Raw genomic sequence first — 21,932 nt, 5'->3', positions numbered from 1 at the left:
AGACATAATTTGTTGGCTGCACTAGTAGTTTACAATTGAAGTTTTAATACTAAGCATCTCCCTACAATCATCAACTGATTCTGTACGGACTTTGAGGCCCAGGTCATCAGCAAACATGTAGGTGCTTACACTGTTGTCATTAAGATTAGAGGGCAGGTCATTTACATAAATAATAATAAATAAAGTAGGCCCCAAAATTGAACCTTGGGGAACACCTAACTGAACAAGACGTGTATCAGACAAAAAGCCATTGAAATAAACATATTGGAACCTATTTGTAAGGTAAGAAACAAAGAAATTTACAACAGTATCTATAAACTTACACTCAAGTCTAGTTTCTGAGATGGAGTTTCTTCACTTGTGTCAGACTTTTCTGGAGATTCCATTATCTGTAACGTAATCCAAGTTTATATCAAATCAAATCAAAGCATTTATTGTCAGGATACAAAGAATGTATATAACAATGTCAATAATGATACATTAACCCTTTCCGCTCGTATGTCGGACGTCGTCCGACATTGCTATTTTGCCGTTCCGCTCGTATGTCGGACGCCATCCGACATTGCAGTGACGTCATCTTTTCTTTATTTTTAGCCGGCCTACGATGTTTCCGATTGGTGCTGCGATCGCACGGTATTCTCAGGAACTAATAAATTACAGCTGAACTACGATTGGTCGGCTGCTGATTTATTTTGCTTTGTCATTGTAGTCACGTTTCCTAACCAATTTTCAGACGCGTTCGCATTAGTGACTCGATATGTCGTTACCAAGTACCTCTTTTCTTTCTGATTCAGAAGTTATTGCTGAATTACTTAATTAAGGCAAGGATAATCAAATAAACATACAAAAGCCAACAGTTATCTGTCAGTATAACAAATATATGGGTGGCTTGGACCAAGCAGACCACTATATTGCTTCCTACAAATTTCCCCGTAAATCTCTGAAGTAGTGGAGAAAGCTATTTTTCTGGATGTTGGAAGTGGGAATAGTAGATAGCTTTCTCTTGTTCAACACGAATAAACAAAACCATGGAAAAAAAAACAATTCAACACAGGAATTTCAGAGAAATCCTTATCACTGAACTTGTAGGCCATGTCAGTAACCCTATGAGTTTGAAGCGGGGTCGTCCTTCATCAGTAGAAAAAGAAAAAAGGCTAAACAAACAACCTCACTTTCTTGCAGCTCATCCAACAAAAAAAACTAAAAACTGTGCTGTTTGTAGCAATAGAAAGGTGCCAGGAGGAAGAAGGGAAACACTTTACTATTGTAAAACCTGTTCAAAAAATCCTGGTCTTCATCCTGCAGAGTGTTCTGAACGATACCATACCATGCTAAAATATAAAACTTATTAGTGTAATTATCAAATTTTATATCTCAAAAATATAAATTAGAAATAAAATAAAATTATTATACAATATAATAATGTATATACTTTATTGACTTCCAGTTTGCTAAAAATGGGTTTTTACTGAAAATATGCTAAAATAAATACGAGCTGAGGGGGCAGACTAGTGAAAAAAATCCGAGTGGAAAGGGTTAAACTAGCTTGTGAGATTTTGCACTACAAGAAAAAAACTCTTCGACACTGTAAATAGCAGATTTTAACAACCAATATTTTATGGTATTTTTGAAATTAGTCCTGCTCATGATCTTTACTTGCATGGGTAGAGCATTGAAAAGCTTGATACCCTGGTATTGAAAGCTGCATTGAGTACTAGTAAAGTTACATCTAGGAGTTTTTAAGTTATCTTTATTGTGTGTAAAATGATTATGTACATCTCTTTGGTTGCTAAGTCTAAATAAATTATCTTTAACATACAACAATACATTTAAAACATAGATGGACGGCAGGGTCAAAATATTAACCCTCTCCCGCTCGCAAGGCATGAATTGGCACGGCCACAACATAGCCACTGCAGCCTAAACGGCACAGATCAGCACGCACTGCTTTATCTACTAGAGCCGATAAGTGCTGCTCTCGAGTAGCAATAGTTTGTACTACTACGGGTTGTTTGCTATCAGGAGACCATTTACTTTACTCTTACAGTAGATTTATTCCATTATTTTGCTATTTATATTAGTTGTGCGGAAACAATGGCGGGTTGTAGTCGTACACTTCGTGACAGTGAAATCGATCTCGTTATTAGTAGTGATTGCGATGATTCAAGTGAGTGTAGTGATGTACCAGAGCTTGTGAAGTGGTTGGTGGCATTGAGGATGTAGTTCGGAGTGATCACAGTGGCAGGGGCAGTGACGGCGAGCCAGACAATGACCTTCACCAAGTAACTGCGCAACAAACAACCCGGCGCCCTGCTGTCCGTGTGCACCCTCCCTGGTCTCGTACAATCAACTTCATTGAACCAATATATAGTAAAATAATTAATATATATAATTATAGTTAATTACAATGACATAACATATGTAAGTTGAGACGCCTCGTATTTTGACCGAGCCCGACCGGCAGAGCGAATTAATTGAGGTTAGAAGCACCATGAGCGCCTGGAAACAATGGGAGCGGGAGAGAGTTAAAATTTACAAAAAGAGGTTTACAATGTTCTCTACTATGTACATTGCCAATTATCTTATTTGCCTTCTTCTGAAGTACAAACAGCTTTTTTGCATTGTCAATGAGAATAGCCCCACAAAGCAACTCCATAGGTCTAAAAACTATTTATATATGCATAATATACACACAGCATGTGATCAATAGAAATTACTCCATTTAGAGCCCTAATCAAAAAGATGCCCCTTGTAGTCTGAGCAGCCACATAATCAATGTGAGTATGTCACTTTAGGTTTGACTGCAAATAGACAACTAAACAAATTTACAAAAAGAGGTTTACAATGTTCTCTACTATGTACATTGCCAATTATCTTAATTGCCTTCTTCTGAAGTACAAACAGCTTATTTGCTAAAATGAGAATGGCCCCACAAAGCAACTCCATAGATCTAAAAACTATGTGTTTTTAGACCTATTTTTAGACCTATTTTGATGAAATGACCTATTCTATAGAAATAGACCTATTCTATGATGAAATATAAACTTACAACAATCTGGTACCAGTTCTGAGATGGAGTTTCTTCACTTTTTTCAGACTTTTCTGGAGATTCCATTATCTGTAACGTAATCCAAGTTTATAGCAAATCAAATCAAAGCATTTATTGTCAGGATACAAAGAATGTATATAACAATGTCAATAATGATACATTAAACTAGCTTGTGAGATTTTGCACTACAAGAAAAAACTCTTCGACACTGTAAATAGCAGATTTTAACAACCAATATTTTATGGTATTTTTGAAATTAGTCCTGCTCATGATCTTTACTTGCATGGGTAGAGCATTGAAAAGCTTGATACCCTGGTATTGAAAGCTGCATTGAGTACTAGTAAAGTTACATCTAGGAGTTTTTAAGCTATCTTTATTGTGTGTAAAATGATTATGTACATCTCTTTGGTTGCTAAGTCTAAATAAATTATCTTTAACATACAACAATACATTTAAAACATAGATGGACGGCAGGGTAAAAATATTAAAATTTACAAAAAGAGGTTTACAATGTTCTCTACTATATACATTGCCAATTATCTTAATTGCCTTCTTCTGAAGTACAAACAGCTTTTTTGCTAAAATGAGAATGGCCCCACAAAGCAACTCCATAGGTCTAAAAACTATTTATATATGCATAATATACACACAGCATGTGATCAATAGAAATTACTCCATTTAGAGCCCTAATCAAAAAGATGCTCCTTGTAGTCTGAGCAGCCACATAATCAATGTGAGTTTGTCACTTTAGGTTTGACTGCAAATAGACACCTAAAAACTTAAGACTCAAGTCATCATTTTCACTTGACCTACAAGACAAGGTGAATTGTAAATCCTGGATTTTATTTTCATTTAGACATAATTTGTTGGCTGCACTAGTAGTTTACAATTGAAGTTTTAATACTAAGCATCTCCCTACAATCATCAACTGATTCTGTACAGACTTTGAGGCCCAGGTCATCAGCAAACATGTAGGTGCTTACACTGTTGTCATCAGCAAACATGTAGGTGCTTACACTGTTGTCATTAAGATTAGAGGGCAGGTCATTTACATAAATAATAAATAAAGTAGGCCCAAAAATTGAACCTTGGGGAACACCTAACTGAACAAGACGTGTATCAGACAAAGAGCCATTGAAATAAACATATTGGAACCTATTTGTAAGGTAAGAAACAAAGAAATTTACAACAGTATCTATAAACTTACAGTCAGGTCTAGTTTCTGAGATGGAGTTTCTTCACTTGTGTCAGACTTTTCTAGAGATTCCGTTACCTGTAACATAATCCAATTTTATAATTACTAATAATTTTAATAACTACATGAATAAAAACATATATTTCATAACTATGATTGTGTTCAAGATGTTCTTTATTAAAAGCAATCTCTAAGGGGAAAACCCCTTATTCAATGGTTTACATGCTACAGTTGGTTCTAGTATTTACAAAACTATTTAAACTATCTAAAAACTATTTATATATGCATAATATACACACATCATGTGATCTATAGAAATTACTCTATTTAGAGCCCTAATCAAAAAGATGCCCCTTGTAGTCTGAGTAGCCACATAATCAATGTGAGTTTGTCACTTTAGGTTTGACTGCAAATAGACACCTAAAAACTTAAGACTCAAGTCATCATTTTCACTTGACCTACAAGACAAGGTGAATTGTAAATCCTGGATTTTATTTTCATTTAGACATAATTTGTTGGCTGCACTAGTAGTTTACAATTGAAGTTTTAATACTAAGCATCTCCCTACAATCATCAACTGATTCTGTGCAGACTTTGAGGCCCAGGTCATCAGCAAACATGTAGGTGCTTACACTGTTGTCATTAAGATTAGAGGGCAGGTCATTTACATAAATAATAAATAAAGTAGGCCCCAAAATTGAACCTTGGGGAACACCTAACTGAACAAGACGTGTATCAGACAAAAAGCCATTGAAATAAACATATTGGAACCTATTTGTAAGGTAAGAAACAAAGAAATTTACAACAGTATCTATAAACTTACAGTCAAGTCTAGTTTCTGAGATGGAGTTTCTTCACTTGTGTCAGACTTTTCTAGAGATTCCGTTACCTGTAACATAATCCAATTTTATAATTACTAATAATTTTAATAACTACATGAATAAAAACATATATTTCAATACTATGATTGTGTTCAAGATGTTCTTTATTAAAAGCAATCTCTTAGGGGAAAACCCCTTAATAATAATAATAATAATATTATTTATTGTCATACTAAGTTTAGCACTCATCGACAAAGTCACTTTACAGCCAGTAGCCAAGTCAATAAATAAATACATGTTTACATACTAAAATATAAGTGATATGTAAACACATCCAAGAAATATAAACAATTATCCTTATTTAGCTTTAGATATAATTATAAATTAATATGGGATACAGCAAAAAATTCATCTACAGAATAAAAATGATTGTTTAGAAGCCAATTATAAAATTTATTGCAAAACACTTTTTTAGGGTATATATTTATTAAATTACGTAATTTGTTGTAAATTTTTAGTGAAACAACCTGGTGACTATTAATGGTTTTATTTAGTCTGCAGAAATTGATTGTAGTAAGCCTACTTGCCTTACTCCTAGTATTGTAGCTATGATCAGCATACTTAATATTGTTAGGGTATTGAAAAGTATACAAAACTAAGTCATATATGTATAAGTTGAAAATAGTTTGAATTTTTAAGTTTATAAATAAAGGTTTACAATGTTCTAAAAAACTAACACCACACATGATCCTGATTGCTCTTTTTTGTAAAATTAATATTTCATCTATCCTGCTGCAGTTTCCATAAAATATTAAACCATATCTAAAAATTGATTGGAAATAAGAAAAATAAGCGGATCTAATATAATTTGTTTCAATACAATTAGTAAGCTTTTTAATTAGAAAAATAACCCTAGATAATTTTGAGCTAATGTAATCAATATGAGAACCCCATGTTAAATTTTTATCAAAACAAACTCCTAGAAATTTTACTTGATTTGAATATTTATCTAAATTATTATCAATACCAATAGCTCTTAAAGTAAAAATTATGTTTTGGGTTTTATCTTCATTTAAAAGAAAACCGTTTGCTTTAAACCAATCCGATGCCTTATCCAGAGCACTTTGTGCCAAGATTTTAAGCTCATCAATGTTTGAATTAATGTTGAGGAAAGTGGTATCATCTGCATACAATATTGATTTACAGTCAATAAAAGCAGGGAGGTCATTTATACTAATTAAAAAGAGAAGAGGACCTAAAACCGATCCCTGGGGGACACCATATTTAATTGTAACTACCTGTGACCAATCACTATTCACTAGAACCTTTTGCTTCCGCTCAAAAAGATAAGATTTAAAAAATTCAAGTTGCAAATTTTGAATACCATAGTATTTAAGTTTTAACAATAATTCCGAGTGATTTACACAATCAAAGGCTTTGCTCAGGTCACAAAAGGTAGCCTGAGCAAAAACCTTATTTTCAAATGCTAGTAGCACTTCGTGCACCAGCTTATCTATTGCATCTACTGTGGATTTACCTTTTCTAAATCCAAATTGAGAAATACTTAAAAGATTATTTTTCTCAAAATAGGCACTTAGCTGATCAAAAACTAAAAGCTCAAATATTTTTGATATTACAGGAATAACTGAAATGGGTCTGTAACTTTCAGGTTTGTCTTTAGATCCCTTTTTAAAAATTGGACTAATTCTTGCAATTTTGAATTCATCAGGAAAAATTCCTTCTAACAGGCAAAGATTAAAGCAGCAGGATAGTGGCAAAGATATGTTATCAATGATTTGTTTTAGAAGATTATTGGACATTTGATAAACATCATTACAATTAGAGTTTTTTAAACGCTTAGTTGCATTGATTACATCCAGTGGTGTTATTATATTCCACGTAAAATGTACATTTGGAACAGGTTTCTCAACAGACGCAAGCAGCTGCTCTGAGTTAGAAGGGGCAGTGCCTATTTTGTTCTTAATAGTCTCCACTGAATCCAAAAAGTAATTATTAAAAGTGTCTGGGGATATTACTGAATTTTTTAAACTTACGGTACTAACATTATTATTACTTTTAATGATATTCCATGCCGCTCTGCATTTGTTACTACTATTCTCTATTATATTTGTATTAAATTTGATTTTAGCTTCTTTAATACTTTTTCTGTAATGATTCTTCAAGTAATTGTATGTTTGTTTAATTTCATGGAAATTTCTCATATTATTCTTAACTAAGACGTCTAAGAAAATTAATCTACTTTTCATAGCAGCTAACTCATTATTGAACCAGGCATTATTCCTTTTTTTACCACTGTTGGAATTAACTCTTACTGGTTTAGAGAAATGGTTAATATTATTTGTCAATATATAAAGAATGACAGAACAGACATTCCGAGCACCGACAACATCAGAGCTCAAAATATTATTCCAATCATAGCATCCCAATCTATCTGTTAACTTGGAGACCTTTTGTTTAGGTAAAATAACTTTAAGAAACTGCATACTATTGGGTATGTTTGTGTGGTTTTGTGAAGTAAAATCATTGATATTCAAATTCAGTGTGAGACCACAATGGTCCGAATATGGAAAATTAAAAATACTACAATTTAGCTGCCAAAACCAATCATGTACTACCACTCTTACATGAAGGAGACTGACCGCTTGGACCAAATGGTATCTTATTACCCCTGTAAGCGCAAGACCCTGCAATGGCACAAGAAAATTTTTTTGCACTTTCTCCAGGCTGTTGTAGTAAATTCTTTTTACCTGTACAATATGTACAACTCAGATAGACTGTCCCTGTATGACTTCCAAGTTCGTGTTTTTGAAGACCTGCTCCCTCCAAAGGAAGCCCCACTGCTCATCACACCGACGCGCAACAGCATGCATCATCTCTCCAAACTAACAAAGCGCAAAGGAAACGGCAAGTCAGTTACCCGGAAGTGCCGCGTTTGCTACCAAGAAGGCAAGCGTAAGGAAACAGATTACTATTGTGCAGTGTACCCTGATGAACCAGGTCTGTGTGAACTCAGTTGCTTTGATAAGTATCACGAGGACAAATAAGTAGTTTTTAGTCTTTGGCGGTGGGTGGGGGTGTATATAGTTTTTATCTTCTAATTTTTACTAGGGGAAGGGGGGAGTGTTAACTGTTTTTGATTTTGTATATTTTTCAAATTAATATGTAGTATATACATGTAATTGATGTACTATCTACGTGTCATTCATGTACTACATACAAGTAATTCGAGAGTGTTTGCGCCGGAACCTAGTGCACTGCGAACACATACAACACGGGGACTGGCACCCAGTGCGGATGACGAGCAGACTCGGCATGGACATGACGTCACCTGTTCTGGCCAACGAAGCTTCCGGGATACCTTGGAAAACCCTTTTCGCTATAATGACTACGTTTTGGGTAAGTAAAAAACAAAAATTTCCCGCATTTTCTGTCGCTAGTAATTTTGACATCCCCAGTGAATGTTTTAATTGGTCACAGTTTATCACAGTGACAAACTCCTACATGACCACTAAGAGCACTGTTTAATAATGGTAAACTCTAGCGTCTCTTTCTCCATTGGAGCTATTGTTTTTGCCAAACTTAAATATTACCCACATTGGCCTGGTAAAATGATAGACATATCTGCTGAAGGCAAAGAAAAATCTGTAAAATATACCATTCTCTTTTTTGGTGATAACAAAACTGCCAATTTAAAATCTAATGACCTATTCCTATATGTTACACTTAAATATGTGTATGGGTTACCCAAGACAGACAATTTAAAAAATAAGATATTTAATAAGGCGCTACAAGAAACTGAGGCAGCCATAGGCTCAATCACAGATGCTAATTTAACTACTCCTCATAATTTTTCTCAAGAAGTTGCTCCTGAAGAAACTGATGACACCTGTCGTAAACAATGTTCAAGATAAAATCAGAGAATATGAGTTATCTGAGGATCTTGACCTTGAAACTTCTCTGACTTTGGCAGCGGAAGCCAGCAACGCCCTACTTAATGAGAACAATGTCCTGAAGAATGAAATTAATAACCTCAAACTGCAAAACGATAAACTTATATTCCTAGGGAAGCCAAAAATATTAAATCTTCATTACAGCAAGACATGGAAAAGCAACTAGCAGAATTGGAAAATAGAATAGCAGCACTAACGGACTACACTCGGGACCTCTCTGAAAAGAATGACTACCTTAGCAGAAACCTCATCAAGGAACAAAATATGAAAGAGTTATTGGCACAGGCAGAGGAAGAAAAGAAAATCAGCGATGCTAGATTTAAAGAACTGCAGGAATTACAAACCAAGTTAGTGAGTAAAATAAAATATTTAGAAGCAGAATTAATTACCACCACAAAACAAGCAGACAATGAAATTCTTATTCTAAAAACAAAAATTGCTTATTTAATTACACAAGGGAATGAAAGAGACCAGAAGTTGTTGGATAACAAAGTCACGTTGCCAAAGCTGGAGGAAGATGCAGAAAAAAAGCAGCTAAATTTTACTGAGGAAATAAACAAATTTAAACTTTACACTAACTCCTTTCTTGACAACTTTATGAACTCTAACTGTAATAACTGTTTAAATATTCCAGTGAATAATAAAATCATATCCACATTGCAGACAGAAAAATCCATATTCCTCAGTTAGTAGAGACCTCATGACCAAAACCACAAATAATGGCCAGATAAATAACTCTTTGCAAAAAAGAACGTGTTCAGTGTGTCTCTCAAAGCTACAAAGTACAAAGCTAGTACTCAGGATATGATTCATACAAACATATCTGCAGGTGATATGCAAATGGTTGAATGTGGCACTAGATTTCCCATTCAACTCATTAACGGCCCTCCCATAACAGCCAAAATAAGGAAGAAAAATGAGAGCATAGAAGACTTCTTCTCAAATCATATTGAAGAATATAAAACACCTATAGAAAGGTCTAAAAAGTCCATGGAAGACCTGACTTTGCAGGAAGCAGGACATGAGGATAAAACTAAACTTTCAGATCCTACTGATACTATTTCTGTTGGACTGAAAGCCACAAAAGTCCATGCAAAATGAAAGTCAAAAATTAAATCACCAAAAAGTAACAGCAAAGAATATTATAATTCTGCATCAGAATATTGACCGACCTTCTAACAAACTGGACCGACTCAACCATTTCCTCACCACTACAAACCCTGACATATTAGTACTTACAGAACATGGTTTAAATAATAACACCATTAAGGAGGCTTGTCTAATTAACTACATCCTTGTATCAGCTTTCAGCAGAGAAGCTCACCTCAAAGGTGTTGCTTTTTATAAACACAACAGTTTTGGGACCGAAGTTAAGAGTCTTGGCATAGAAAATCTTGGAAGAGCTAATCTGTGAAATGTCAGGGATCAAAGTAAGCACAACAAACAAGAAGCACATTTACATTCTTGGGGTATATCGTCCACCCAGTGAATCTGTAAACCATACATTTGCTACTCTGACTACTGTTCTTAACAGGATACCTCATGATAATAGTGGTATTTGCCTGGTCGGTGATCTCAACATAGACAGCTTAGACAGTTCAAGGATAGAAAAGTTGGCTCTTGATGACTTCCTTGCTTTGTACGAGATAACTAGACTGAACCTCGCACCAACAAGAATCTCCAGCATTTGTAGATCATCCATTGACGTGGTCTGCACCAACTTTGACCATAACAGCCTTAAAGTTGACATACTCTGCTCGGGCCACTCTGACCACACAGGACAACTCACCAAATTAAATATTCTAACTCCGCCCAAAAAACTAACAACATCGACAAGGAGACATCTAAATGCAAAGAACCTCTCAAGTCTAAAGGAATTACCAATCCTGTGAAAGGCTTTCCTAGGAACATCAAGCTGAGGAAAGTTATTCGAAATTGATCGGCACCTTTACGTCAGCTCTTGATATAACATGTCCCTTAAAAACGTCAAGATGCTAGCCTAAATGTCTGAAATTTAAAAATATATCTTACCATGAAGCTGAAGAAGTAAGAAAACTATTTATGATGGCACAAGAAAAATATATTAAAAGTAATAAGCCAGAAGATAAACTAAACTATCTACTAACCAACAATCTTCTTACAGAAAGACATGGTTTCCTAGCTAGAAGATCCCACCACAACTGTCCTTATTGATTTAATAGAGCACATAATCAATAACATTGAAGAAGGAAATAATGTCACCACTACTTTTCTTGACTTAAGTAAAGCGTTTGACTGCTTGGATCATCATTTGGTCTTGGCTAAAATAAGTTCTTTCGGCATTAAGGTGACAGCACTACAATGGTTCAAGAGCTACTTAAGCGACCGGAAACAAATAGTGACAATACAGCACACAACTAATGGAATAACAGATTTCTCTCAATCTTGCGATGTCTACACTTCAGTAGGCCAAGTGGTAACTACCCCGATCATGACAATCCTACTGAAAAAATCAAGTTTGTTGTGGAGTATGTTAACAATAAAATGAGATCTATGTACTACCCTCAAAAAGAATTGTCACTTGACGAAGCTATGGTGCTTTGGAGGGGTAGGTTACATTTCAGACAATACATCAAGGGTAAGCGTACCGTCAATACGTGACATGTGGGTCCAGGCTTATGATGTCAATTCTGAAACGGAAACATCCCCGGAATTGCAGTTTGAAACATCATTCCCGTCTTCTATCAACACAAGGTAAGATTATTTGACAAAAAGAATTTTCAGTATCCGGTGACCCTCCTCGTATTTTTGCCGCAGTGAATGTGTTAAGGAGAACCACATTTCCATAACCATAGACTAACAACTCAAATTTAGAGTAGAACATAGGTTTGTATAACCATTTTTAGTGCAAATCTGGGTTTTTGTGTATATTTGATCAAATATTACAAAGCATACATATACAATAATGTTTCACAATGGATAGTACATTATGAAAGAACCTAATGAGGATTGTCACACAACTAATGTAAACAAGTGTAATCAGAAACATTGGTGGCAACATACTATTCTACTGTTGGGAATAGATCCTAACTAGTCATGAATGTAGTTAAAGCCCTGGATTGATAATTTCAACTCAAATCTGTCATAATATCAAAGATTTATCACATTCTAAATAGTTTTAAGAATTTTCATTCTAATACTGTACTTACTGACTCCACAATAATTAACTCTCCCTTTGCTAGCTTAGCTGTTTGATAATTCCTTCCAATAAAGTTGCTGTTAATTTTACTGTTATTTACAGTGTGCCAAATTATGATACAAGACATTTGAATTAACCTAATAATATATTTAACATAAGATAATTAATGTAAAATTTTTATCTCATACCTTTGTTTCAGCTGCTCGAGCAGGTTGGTAACCTCTTGGATAGTAGGCGGGAGCGGTTGGGTTTAAATGCTGCAAAAATAAAATTTCTTAAAAACTTACAATGTTATCAACAAAATTAAAGACATTAATAGAAGGCAATATGTTATTCATAGATGTAGTAATTTTAAAAATTAAAACAATTTTATTAAATTTTAAACCAATTTAAAAAAGTACCAAGTGAATTTATCTTTATATTCAACATGAACATTATTATAATAGTCAGGCAAAGACAGGCTGCAATTCCCTATTCAAAAATTAACATTATTTTTTAAGATTAACCAAATTACAAAGGAATTAAATTTTACTATAAATTACCTGATCATATAAAGAATATTTCAATCTGGTTTTAAAAATATAGTAAAATGTGTACTAATGAGTAAAACTTACTATAGCGAGTTTTGCAGGATAGTATTTAGTAAATGTGCTATTTTACATTTCACTTTTGACTAAATTGATTTGGTTTAGTGTTCAAGATTGTTTAGTAACCTTTTATTGTTGTTCATTAACTCATGTACTTTAAGTTGTGTTTTTAAGGTTATTTATCTACTCTATTTGTTGTAATTGTATTTTAGTTTGTTGATGTTATATCATTTACAAATATATATTTAACTGTTCAACTGTTATGTAATGTTTTATGAATTATGATGTGTGAAATAAGCCATGCAACTTTAATTACTTATTTTAACTGGCTATGTTTGTTTTCAAACAAATCCTATTATAATTCAAAAAGTAGATGAATTTTAACATAAAATTATTGCTTTAAAATAGAGCAGAAGTTAAGCAGATATTTGGACTTGTCATTGTATATATTGACGAGCAACCTGTTCACACAACATTACTTATAGTTGTACAACTGTGAATTTTATGTTGTAATAAATACCTTGATTTTTGATTCAATTGAAGAATTTTTAAAGTTATAACTTTTTATAAATTGTTACATTCAAATATAACATTGCGTTATTGAATGTTAAGTAGTAAAAAAATGTTAACTCTTTAAGAGCAAGAATAGCATTTTTTAAGTTCTCTATACAATTTTTAAATATATTGACACCATTCATGTTGCACCATGTGCTTTTATTGAATAAAGTTCATTGATTGATTTATTGATAACATTCACTCTCAATACAGAGAACTATGTTATCAAATAATATATTTATCATAAGATAATCATTACAACACTTTTATCTTATACCAGACTATCAGCTACACTTACAGTTTGGTATCCTCTGCAATCGTAGATGGGTACAGTTGGGTATCCTCTTGCATCATAGTAAGGTACAGGTCCATATCCTCTTGAATCGTAGGTGGGTATAAGTCCGTATCCTCTGGCATTGTAGATTGGTACGGTTGGATACTGCAAAAAATAATATTTAATAATAACATGCAATGTTAACAAAAATGTCAAGTTAAAGAACATTAGACAAGATGCTATATAACATTCACTCCCAATACAGAGAACTATATTATCAAACAATATATTTAACATAAGGTAATCATTATAACATTTCTATCTCAGACCAGAGTATCAGCTACACCTACATGTCCGTATCCTCTGTGATCATAGGCAGGTATCATGGTTGGATATAAATTCTGCAAAAAATAACATTTAACAAGAATATCAAATTACAGACTTAATAATAGTTACCAAGATGCTATATAACATTCACTCTCAACACAGAAAACTATGTTGTGTTCTCCTACATTATAATTGTATTATGTAGTAGACAAATACATTTATTTAACTTTTCCAGATAGACATACACGCTTTTAGGTCATTCAATATTACATAATATGCTATGAAGGATGTAAACAGTGATCACTCGCCCCTAAAAAGAAAATCAAATATAGAAAAGTGTTGCTAGTTTATTTTATTTCCAAGAACCACACAAAAAATTGACAGTCTGATGAGCTAAAAGTGATATTCTAAGAAGAGACAAATAATTATGTATCTAAAGCCAGGAGCGATTACAATGTCTTCAGATGAGCCAGAAAGATTAACAATAAAATTCTTTGCATAATGGCAGAGAAAGTTCACTAGGGAAAATTGTCACTACAACTATAGTAGTTTTATTAAAGTCTTAGTATTTTTATTTTTTTGAGATTGAAGTTTGAGAGATCCAGTAACCATACTCCACCTTGACAGTTTGTTAGATTTGAGGTAATATTCTCAGAAGACACATACGTAATGATCAGCCAGGAACAATTTCAATCTTTTTAGATGAGTCAGAAAGATTAACAATAAACTCCTCACCTGAGTGCAGAAAGATCACTGGTGTAAATCTTGTTTAGAATCTGAGGGCTATAAATATTTATGTCACTCTGAAAGAAATCTTAAACTAAATTATTATGTGTGTTATAATTTTACTTTATTTTTAGTAAATAAATACCAATCTAGGTATATTCCAATAAAATGTTCTCTCATTTCGTCTTATAAGATTTTTACTATTTACAAGATTCAAACATTTTTTTATTTTTTATTATTAGACGTTAGATATGACCAAATTTATTTTCTAAGTCGTTTGTCCTGTACAAAGAGGTTTAACCGTGAAAACCATGATCTAAATTTCATCGCTTTCCAAATATTCCAATGCCCCTAGAAGTGCTAAAAAAGGTGCCGGACTACAATGGATTGATATATGCAATAATTATCAAATGAGTGTTACTTTTAGTGAAAACTTTTATAAATCCAATAGCTTGGCAGCTTACTTAAGACGGCTATGAAAAAAATCATGTTATAAGTTTATTTGTTGACTAAAAATATTTTAATATTTTTATTGGGCTTCCATTGATGTGAAATATGTCTTTAAGTGAATAAGTGTTTACTGGATGAAGATTTTCAATTGTAGCTATAGTCAAAATATAAACATAAGTGTTCAGCCATCTTGTAAGCTCTGTATGACTAATATACAAAGTTAGTGCAGTAACAGTAAGTAAAGACAATGGTTTTACCTGTATTGATTACCATATCACTTGAGAGCCCATCATTATCAGTCTCACTCACTAACTCTCAGTAAGTTCATAGTTCTGACCTATAGAGGCAGATGTTATAATGTCTGATCGTTCAGTTCTGCTCAGTGCTCACTGCTTATTGCCCTATTCCTTAGAGTTCTGCCTTCTATTTAAAGAACAATTTCTCTTTCACTGCCACTATTTTCAGGTGTTTTGTTACATTTAGACTTTTTAAACCATCACATTATTTTACGGCATCTTCATATCCAAGTAGTTTGTTTGTAATATCTCTTCCATTCCAGTTTATATAAATGTGCTGTTTTTTTATTTACTAGAAATCCTAATCTCTTCATACTATACATCTTTTTCCCCGGTTTATGTTAAAATATATCTGCAAACTATTACAAGTTTCTCCATTTAAATATAGAAAATGAAACTGTTCAAGTTAACTTCAGAAAACTCGAAATTAGTTTTAAACTTAGAACATCCTATTTATTTGTTTGAAGAATCAATTATTCGATTGGTTTAAGTGTTATTCATTCTGATAGTTTTGTAACCATGTAAATATGCTAACATTTTAACATTAATGATATTTTAAACAGGTTTTTTGTTGTTTTATCTATTTGCTCAATGATTTCAGACTTGTTTTATCGTTAGTTTCAATGGATAATTTATCCACGGTTGAACGAATTTTTTTCATCATTAAATAATTCCAGAATTTTCTTATTTTCATTAAAGTTTTTCTTTAACTCCCCTAATTTTTCTATATTGTATATCTTTTAGTGATCAACAATTTGATTTTCTTTAGCCCATTTCTTTAATAATTCAATTCTTTCTCATAAATTTGCTTGTTTTTGTCATGTATTTTAGAATTATAAAGATTATAGTTTTGTTCTAGGATAATCTTTCTGACAAAACAGACATGATATTGTTTTTCACGCCATTTATTTAGAGAAAATTTTTTTTAATTGGAGATTTTCTAAATTCCGATTTCATAATGAATTTTGAGATATTTTGCTCAAATTATCAACTTTTAAGCTAAAAATTCGCAATAATTAGAGATAATTCAATAGATAAAAAAAAACTGTAATACTAGAATGTATGTACAATAAAACCGTGATTTTGATCCACAAAAACTGTGTTTTTGGCTCCAAAACATGGTTTTTGTTGTGTTTTTCAAATTTAATGTCAATTTTTCACCTTAAAAGTGTGTAATTTACCCAATTTTTTGTAGAAGTATTCTTGTATTATTCACGTTTTTCGCATTAAATGGCACTGTTACAAGAGTTGAATGAGGTTGGTGATTGATAATTCAAAGAATATAAAGAGTTAATAAATTTAGAAGACAAAAAGAAGTATGAAATCATGAATTTGGGGAAAATTAAAGATAAATTCGGGCGCACAATCATAGCAGAATTGGAAGATTTTAAAGTAAATTTACCCAAGAGATTTGTAAGCCTTTTAGATTAAAAAAGATTAAAGAATTGAATAAAAATTATAAATTACACTTGATTGTTTTTGGAAAGAAGGCTATTAAAGTTAAAGAATGTGTTACAATAAACTTTGTAGAATAAAGATTTTGAAGATTTTTCATTAACCCTCCAAGTGATGACTAAACCACTTCAAAGTGCTAGGCCATTTTCGAGCATATGACATTTCTTTTTTAAACAACTTTTTATATACAAACATATGTTCAAATTGCATGTATTACATATGGTTTTTTACACAAACATATGTTCTATAAGATCAAGTAAAAATAAAAATGCTTATCTTTTATCATTAAAAAATCTGGTACTGCTAACCGGTTGTGTAGTTTTTTATATTTTTATTTTTCAAAATCCTTGACGTATAGTTTTTACAAAATGTAGTAGTCCTAGTTCTAAAAATATGCAAAATGTTCCAAATATAATGCTGAATAAGAAAAATATCACTTCTTAACCTTTTGCACAACATATCACAATACTAATTGGTAAAAAACAAAACAATGTTTTTTCGCAAAAATTTTACTAAAATATTTACCACATCAACAAGTGGCAGTTAGTAGGTGGATAGTGATTATTGCCTCAAAATAAACACATATTTAGTTACTGATATGAGTAAAAGTAAGAAAAATGACAGATAAAGTATTAAAAATACAAAAAAAAAATGGCTTATGTACATTAGACTAAAAAAAATTAGTCTGAGTCACTCTCTGGTGGGGGTGCTGCTTGCATCGCTATCATTTCCACTCAAATCGTCATCAAAACAGCGCCTAATGGCACTTGAATTACTAAGTTCACTCATAGCACAAATAATTACTCAATAAACAATAATATAAGTCACTTACAAATCAAAAGAACGAAGCAAAACAATAACGTCACAGAGCATCGGCCGCGAGACGACCGTAACAGACAAACACGCATCGAAATCAGCTGACTATTCTTCTTACTCTTCCTCGTAAACTTCTGAATTACATAGTTCTAATTACGTTACTTGATAGGGAATTTATTCCTACATGTAGCCTTATAAACCACGTCGTTATTGAGCGAACCGTTCGTCTGTGATATGAAAAAAACGAACATATCGCACAGTGCGATAGTAGCACTTTGAGGGTTAAAACAGCTTAAGAATAAATTAGAAGCAAACAATTCAGTAAAACAGCTTTAGATTCGGTTATTTTTCATTGAGATTTACAGTTTGATTTGTCAGATTCATTTATGGTACATTGAATAGGATTATACATTGATTTTCTGTTTGCCTCCAAAAGTGAGCCAGAAGCCCCATATATACAGGGTGATTCGGTTAGTGTTACCGGCACTTTCTGAGCTGATTGTACTATAAAAAATAAAGAAAAAAGTTCATATAAACATGGGTCCGGAAATGCTTCCTTACTGGGTTATGGCCAATTGAAGATTTCACCAAAAATTGTGTGCAGGAGGTCAATTGATGATTTGCCGTGTGTTTATGAAGAGATATTTATAGGCGAATGCAACTTTTTCTAACGGATTTTTAGATGAGAAATTGAATAAAGTTCATCTCATAGCTGTATCTCATTTAGTTTTTTTGTTTATACTACAAAAAACAGAAATAAAATAATTTTGAAAACACTTTTTTAAGGTTTAACGGACAATTATTTTGTTAAATAGGCATTGAAGACCCACATTTTTACAAAAAAACTTGCAGAAAATTTAATTCTGAATAAAATTATGTGCCACACGGCTATTAACAGCGAAGTATTAGTTTCTGGAATTTAATTTTACAACAAACATTCTACCAAGCAAGAAATACGTATTTAGTAAATAAACACCGTAATGTAATGATATAAGGTACACAAATAATTGATTAGCATACAATTGTAAATACGATTTTAATAGATTAATGCTCAACTAAAAAACAATAATACTATTACTTTTTAGGACTATCCAAATGGTTACATCATGTACCTACATATCTTTGTCACGTTAGCTTTACAGAAGGTAAATTATGTTTTTATAAGTTGGTATCACAAATCAGCTGTTCAACAATACACTGCAATTTATTGAGGAATCCAAATTATTTGATTGTCCTCCTCCGCAGACTAATGGTTATAGTCTCGGCTCTCTAACTGAGAGATCACGGGTTCGAATCCCGGGGAGGTCCAATCAGGCAAAGACATGAATGATAGAGTACTTTGCAAAATACCAGTGTAATAATAAATTAGAGTACTTTGCAAAAATAAATACCAGTGTAATAAATCAGTGTACATCGAAGCCAGCATAGCTTGAAAGCTGAGGCTTAAAAGAGATAAAAAAAAAAAAAAAAAAAAAAAAAAAAAAAAAAAAAAAAAAAAAAAAAAAAATTATTTGTTACCAATTCTGTACTAGTTTAATGAGTGCAATTTAATACAATTAATTTACTACTCGTTTGTTAGTGAAGTGTATTTTAAAGTAACTTACTATCACAATTGCAATGCCTTTGTTATTTACAACGGAAGAATATGCCGACATGGTATTTGTCTTAGGCGTTTGTGACGGAAATGCAACCGCTGCTACTGCAGAATACCGAAGACGATTTCCTAATCGCAGAGTTCCAAACCCAAAAACGATCAGTGGATCATTTCGTACCCTAAGAGTAACAGGTAAACTTCCTAGTATTAATAATTATCGGGATCGCCCTGCCCAGAATAATGTAGATATGGAAGAGGCTATAATCATGGCTACTGAACGCAGTCCTGGTGTCAGTACACGGCGTCTTTCTAGGCGATTCGCAGTGTCTCAGTCTGAAGTATGAAGAACTTTGCGCAAAAATAGCATGTTCCCTTACCATAAACAACAAGTTCAAAGTATTCAACCAACAGATCCTCCTCTTCGATTGGAATTTTGCAACTGGTTAATTAGAAACCGTCAACATCATAGAACCATTTTATTCACTGATGAAGCTCAATTTACCCGAGATGGCGTCAACAACCTTCACAATGAACACACTTGGGCAGAGGGAAATCCACATAGTACAATCGTGCGCAACTTTCAACACAGATTTAGTGTAAATGTATGGTGTGGACTCATTCATGATCGATTAATAGGACCATTCATTATCCGAGGACATCTAAATTCCCGCATGTACCTAGAATTCCTTACAGAACAACTACCACTATTATTAGAAGATGTTCCATTAGCAGCAAGGTGCAATATTATTTATCAACATGATGGTGCCCCTGCCTACTTTTCCCATAATGTAACAATGCACTTAAACGAGCAGTTTCGATGGATTGGTCGCGGTGGACCACACACTTGGCCACCAAGATCACCAGATCTAACTCCATTAGATTTCTGTATATGGGGTTGGATGAAGAACCTGGTGTACCAGGAAAAAGTAAATACACGTGAAGAGTTAATAAATCGAATTGAAGATGCCGCCGCACAAATCAAAAACAATCGTGCAGCGTTGTGGAGGATAACTCGATCAATCAGAAAGCGAGCTGCTAAGTGTATTAAAGTACAAGGACTGATTTTTGAACACCTGTTATGAAAGTGGTACGTAGTATTATAAGCTTTAGATGAAAAACAATAATTTATTTAAAACTTAATTTAAATTACATCCTAATAAATCTTATGTGTAGGCTACTCTATGTCATTAAAATGCGGTTTTCCTTTGCTTTGGAATTTCTTGCTTGGTAGAATGTTTGTTGTAAAATTAAATTCCAGAAACTAATACTTCGCTGTTAATAGCCGTGTGGCACATAATTTTATTCAGAATAAAATTTTCTGCAAGTTTCTTTGTAAAAATGTGGGTCTTCAATGCCTATTTAACAAAATAATTGTCCGTTAAACCTTAAAAAAGTGTTTTCAAAATTATTTTATTTCTGTTTTTTGTAGTATAACAAAAAAACTAAATGAGATACAGCTATGAGATGAACTTTATTCAATTTCTCATCTAAAAATCCGTTAGAAAAAGTTGCATTCGCCTATAAATATCTCTTCATAAACACACGGCAAATCATCATTTGACCTCCTGCACACAATTTTTGGTGAAATCTTCAATTGGCCATAACCCAGTAAGGAAGCATTTCCGGACCCATGTTTATATGAACTTTTTTCTTTATTTTTTATAGTACAATCAGCTCAGAAAGTGCCGGTAACACTAACCGAATCACCCTGTATATATATATTATACTATTACTATATTATACTATTATTTTATTTTGAGAATTGTAATTATTGCATTATATTGAAAATAAAGAGTAACCTAATTAGATAATACAATATTGCACACCTTTTTACAACCAGAATCTTTATTTATTAGATTGCACAAAACATAATTAGTATCATAAGTAATAAACTATAGATTTTTGTGCAATCTAAATAAGACAAAACATAATTTGAAATACATAAATAATATTAATAAATAATACGAAAATACTAATATAAATAAACTACACAAAACGTAACCTTTACTATCATATATAACTAAATAATGTTTACTTGCTAACTTAATTAGTAATCTTTTATAGAGGTTGGGATGTCTAACAAGACATCTCCTCCTAAAATATTATTGAATAAGATGCCATTGATCAATACATTTCAAGTCACATTGGAAATTATTAATTGACCTTATACATTTTTATAAAACTTTTAGCATTCTATACAATTTTATACCAGTGTAACATCTAGACATGTATAATCATTTCCATCTTCAAGTCACATTGGAAATTATTAATTGACCTTATACATTTTTATAAAACTTTTAGCATTCTATACAATTTTATACCAGTGTAACTACATCTAGACATGTATAATCATTTCCATCAGTTATTTAGTTTTATAAATGAGTTATTATAAAAATAATACTTACCTGTGAATATAGGTGCTGAGGAGCGTGCATATAGCTGCCAGCTCGGGGTGGGTTATACACTGGGAATACATTTGGAGGTGGTAATCCGTATGGATCGATGAATGAAGACGGGCTGAGTACATGCGGCCACTGTGGGAGTGGCTGAGTGGAGTAATGTTGATTAGTGGCTGGTCCAGCAACATCATGATTGACGTTATACTGTTAAAATAGGAAATATGAGATTAAACATTTCT

General features: G+C 32.7%; 1 protein-coding gene across 1 annotated transcript in view; it reads right to left on the bottom strand.

Moving 5' to 3' along the window:
• The window catches only part of LOC124369843, a 337,436-nt gene that overhangs the window by 42,623 nt on the left and 272,881 nt on the right, over positions 1-21,932 (bottom strand). Inside the window, exons 6-11 of the mRNA XM_046827974.1 lie at positions 21,700-21,897; positions 13,655-13,795; positions 12,403-12,471; positions 5,068-5,133; positions 4,257-4,322; positions 3,050-3,118 (exon numbers count right to left, since the gene is read on the bottom strand). Of these exons, the coding sequence (XP_046683930.1) occupies positions 3,050-3,118; positions 4,257-4,322; positions 5,068-5,133; positions 12,403-12,471; positions 13,655-13,795; positions 21,700-21,897 (609 nt within the window). The remainder of the gene's footprint in view (positions 1-3,049; positions 3,119-4,256; positions 4,323-5,067; positions 5,134-12,402; positions 12,472-13,654; positions 13,796-21,699; positions 21,898-21,932) is intronic.

This window comes from Homalodisca vitripennis, chromosome X, assembly GCF_021130785.1.
Source record: "Homalodisca vitripennis isolate AUS2020 chromosome X, UT_GWSS_2.1, whole genome shotgun sequence".
Lineage (NCBI taxonomy): Eukaryota > Metazoa > Arthropoda > Insecta > Hemiptera > Cicadellidae > Homalodisca > Homalodisca vitripennis.
This window is presented reverse-complemented; position numbering and strand designations above follow the sequence as displayed.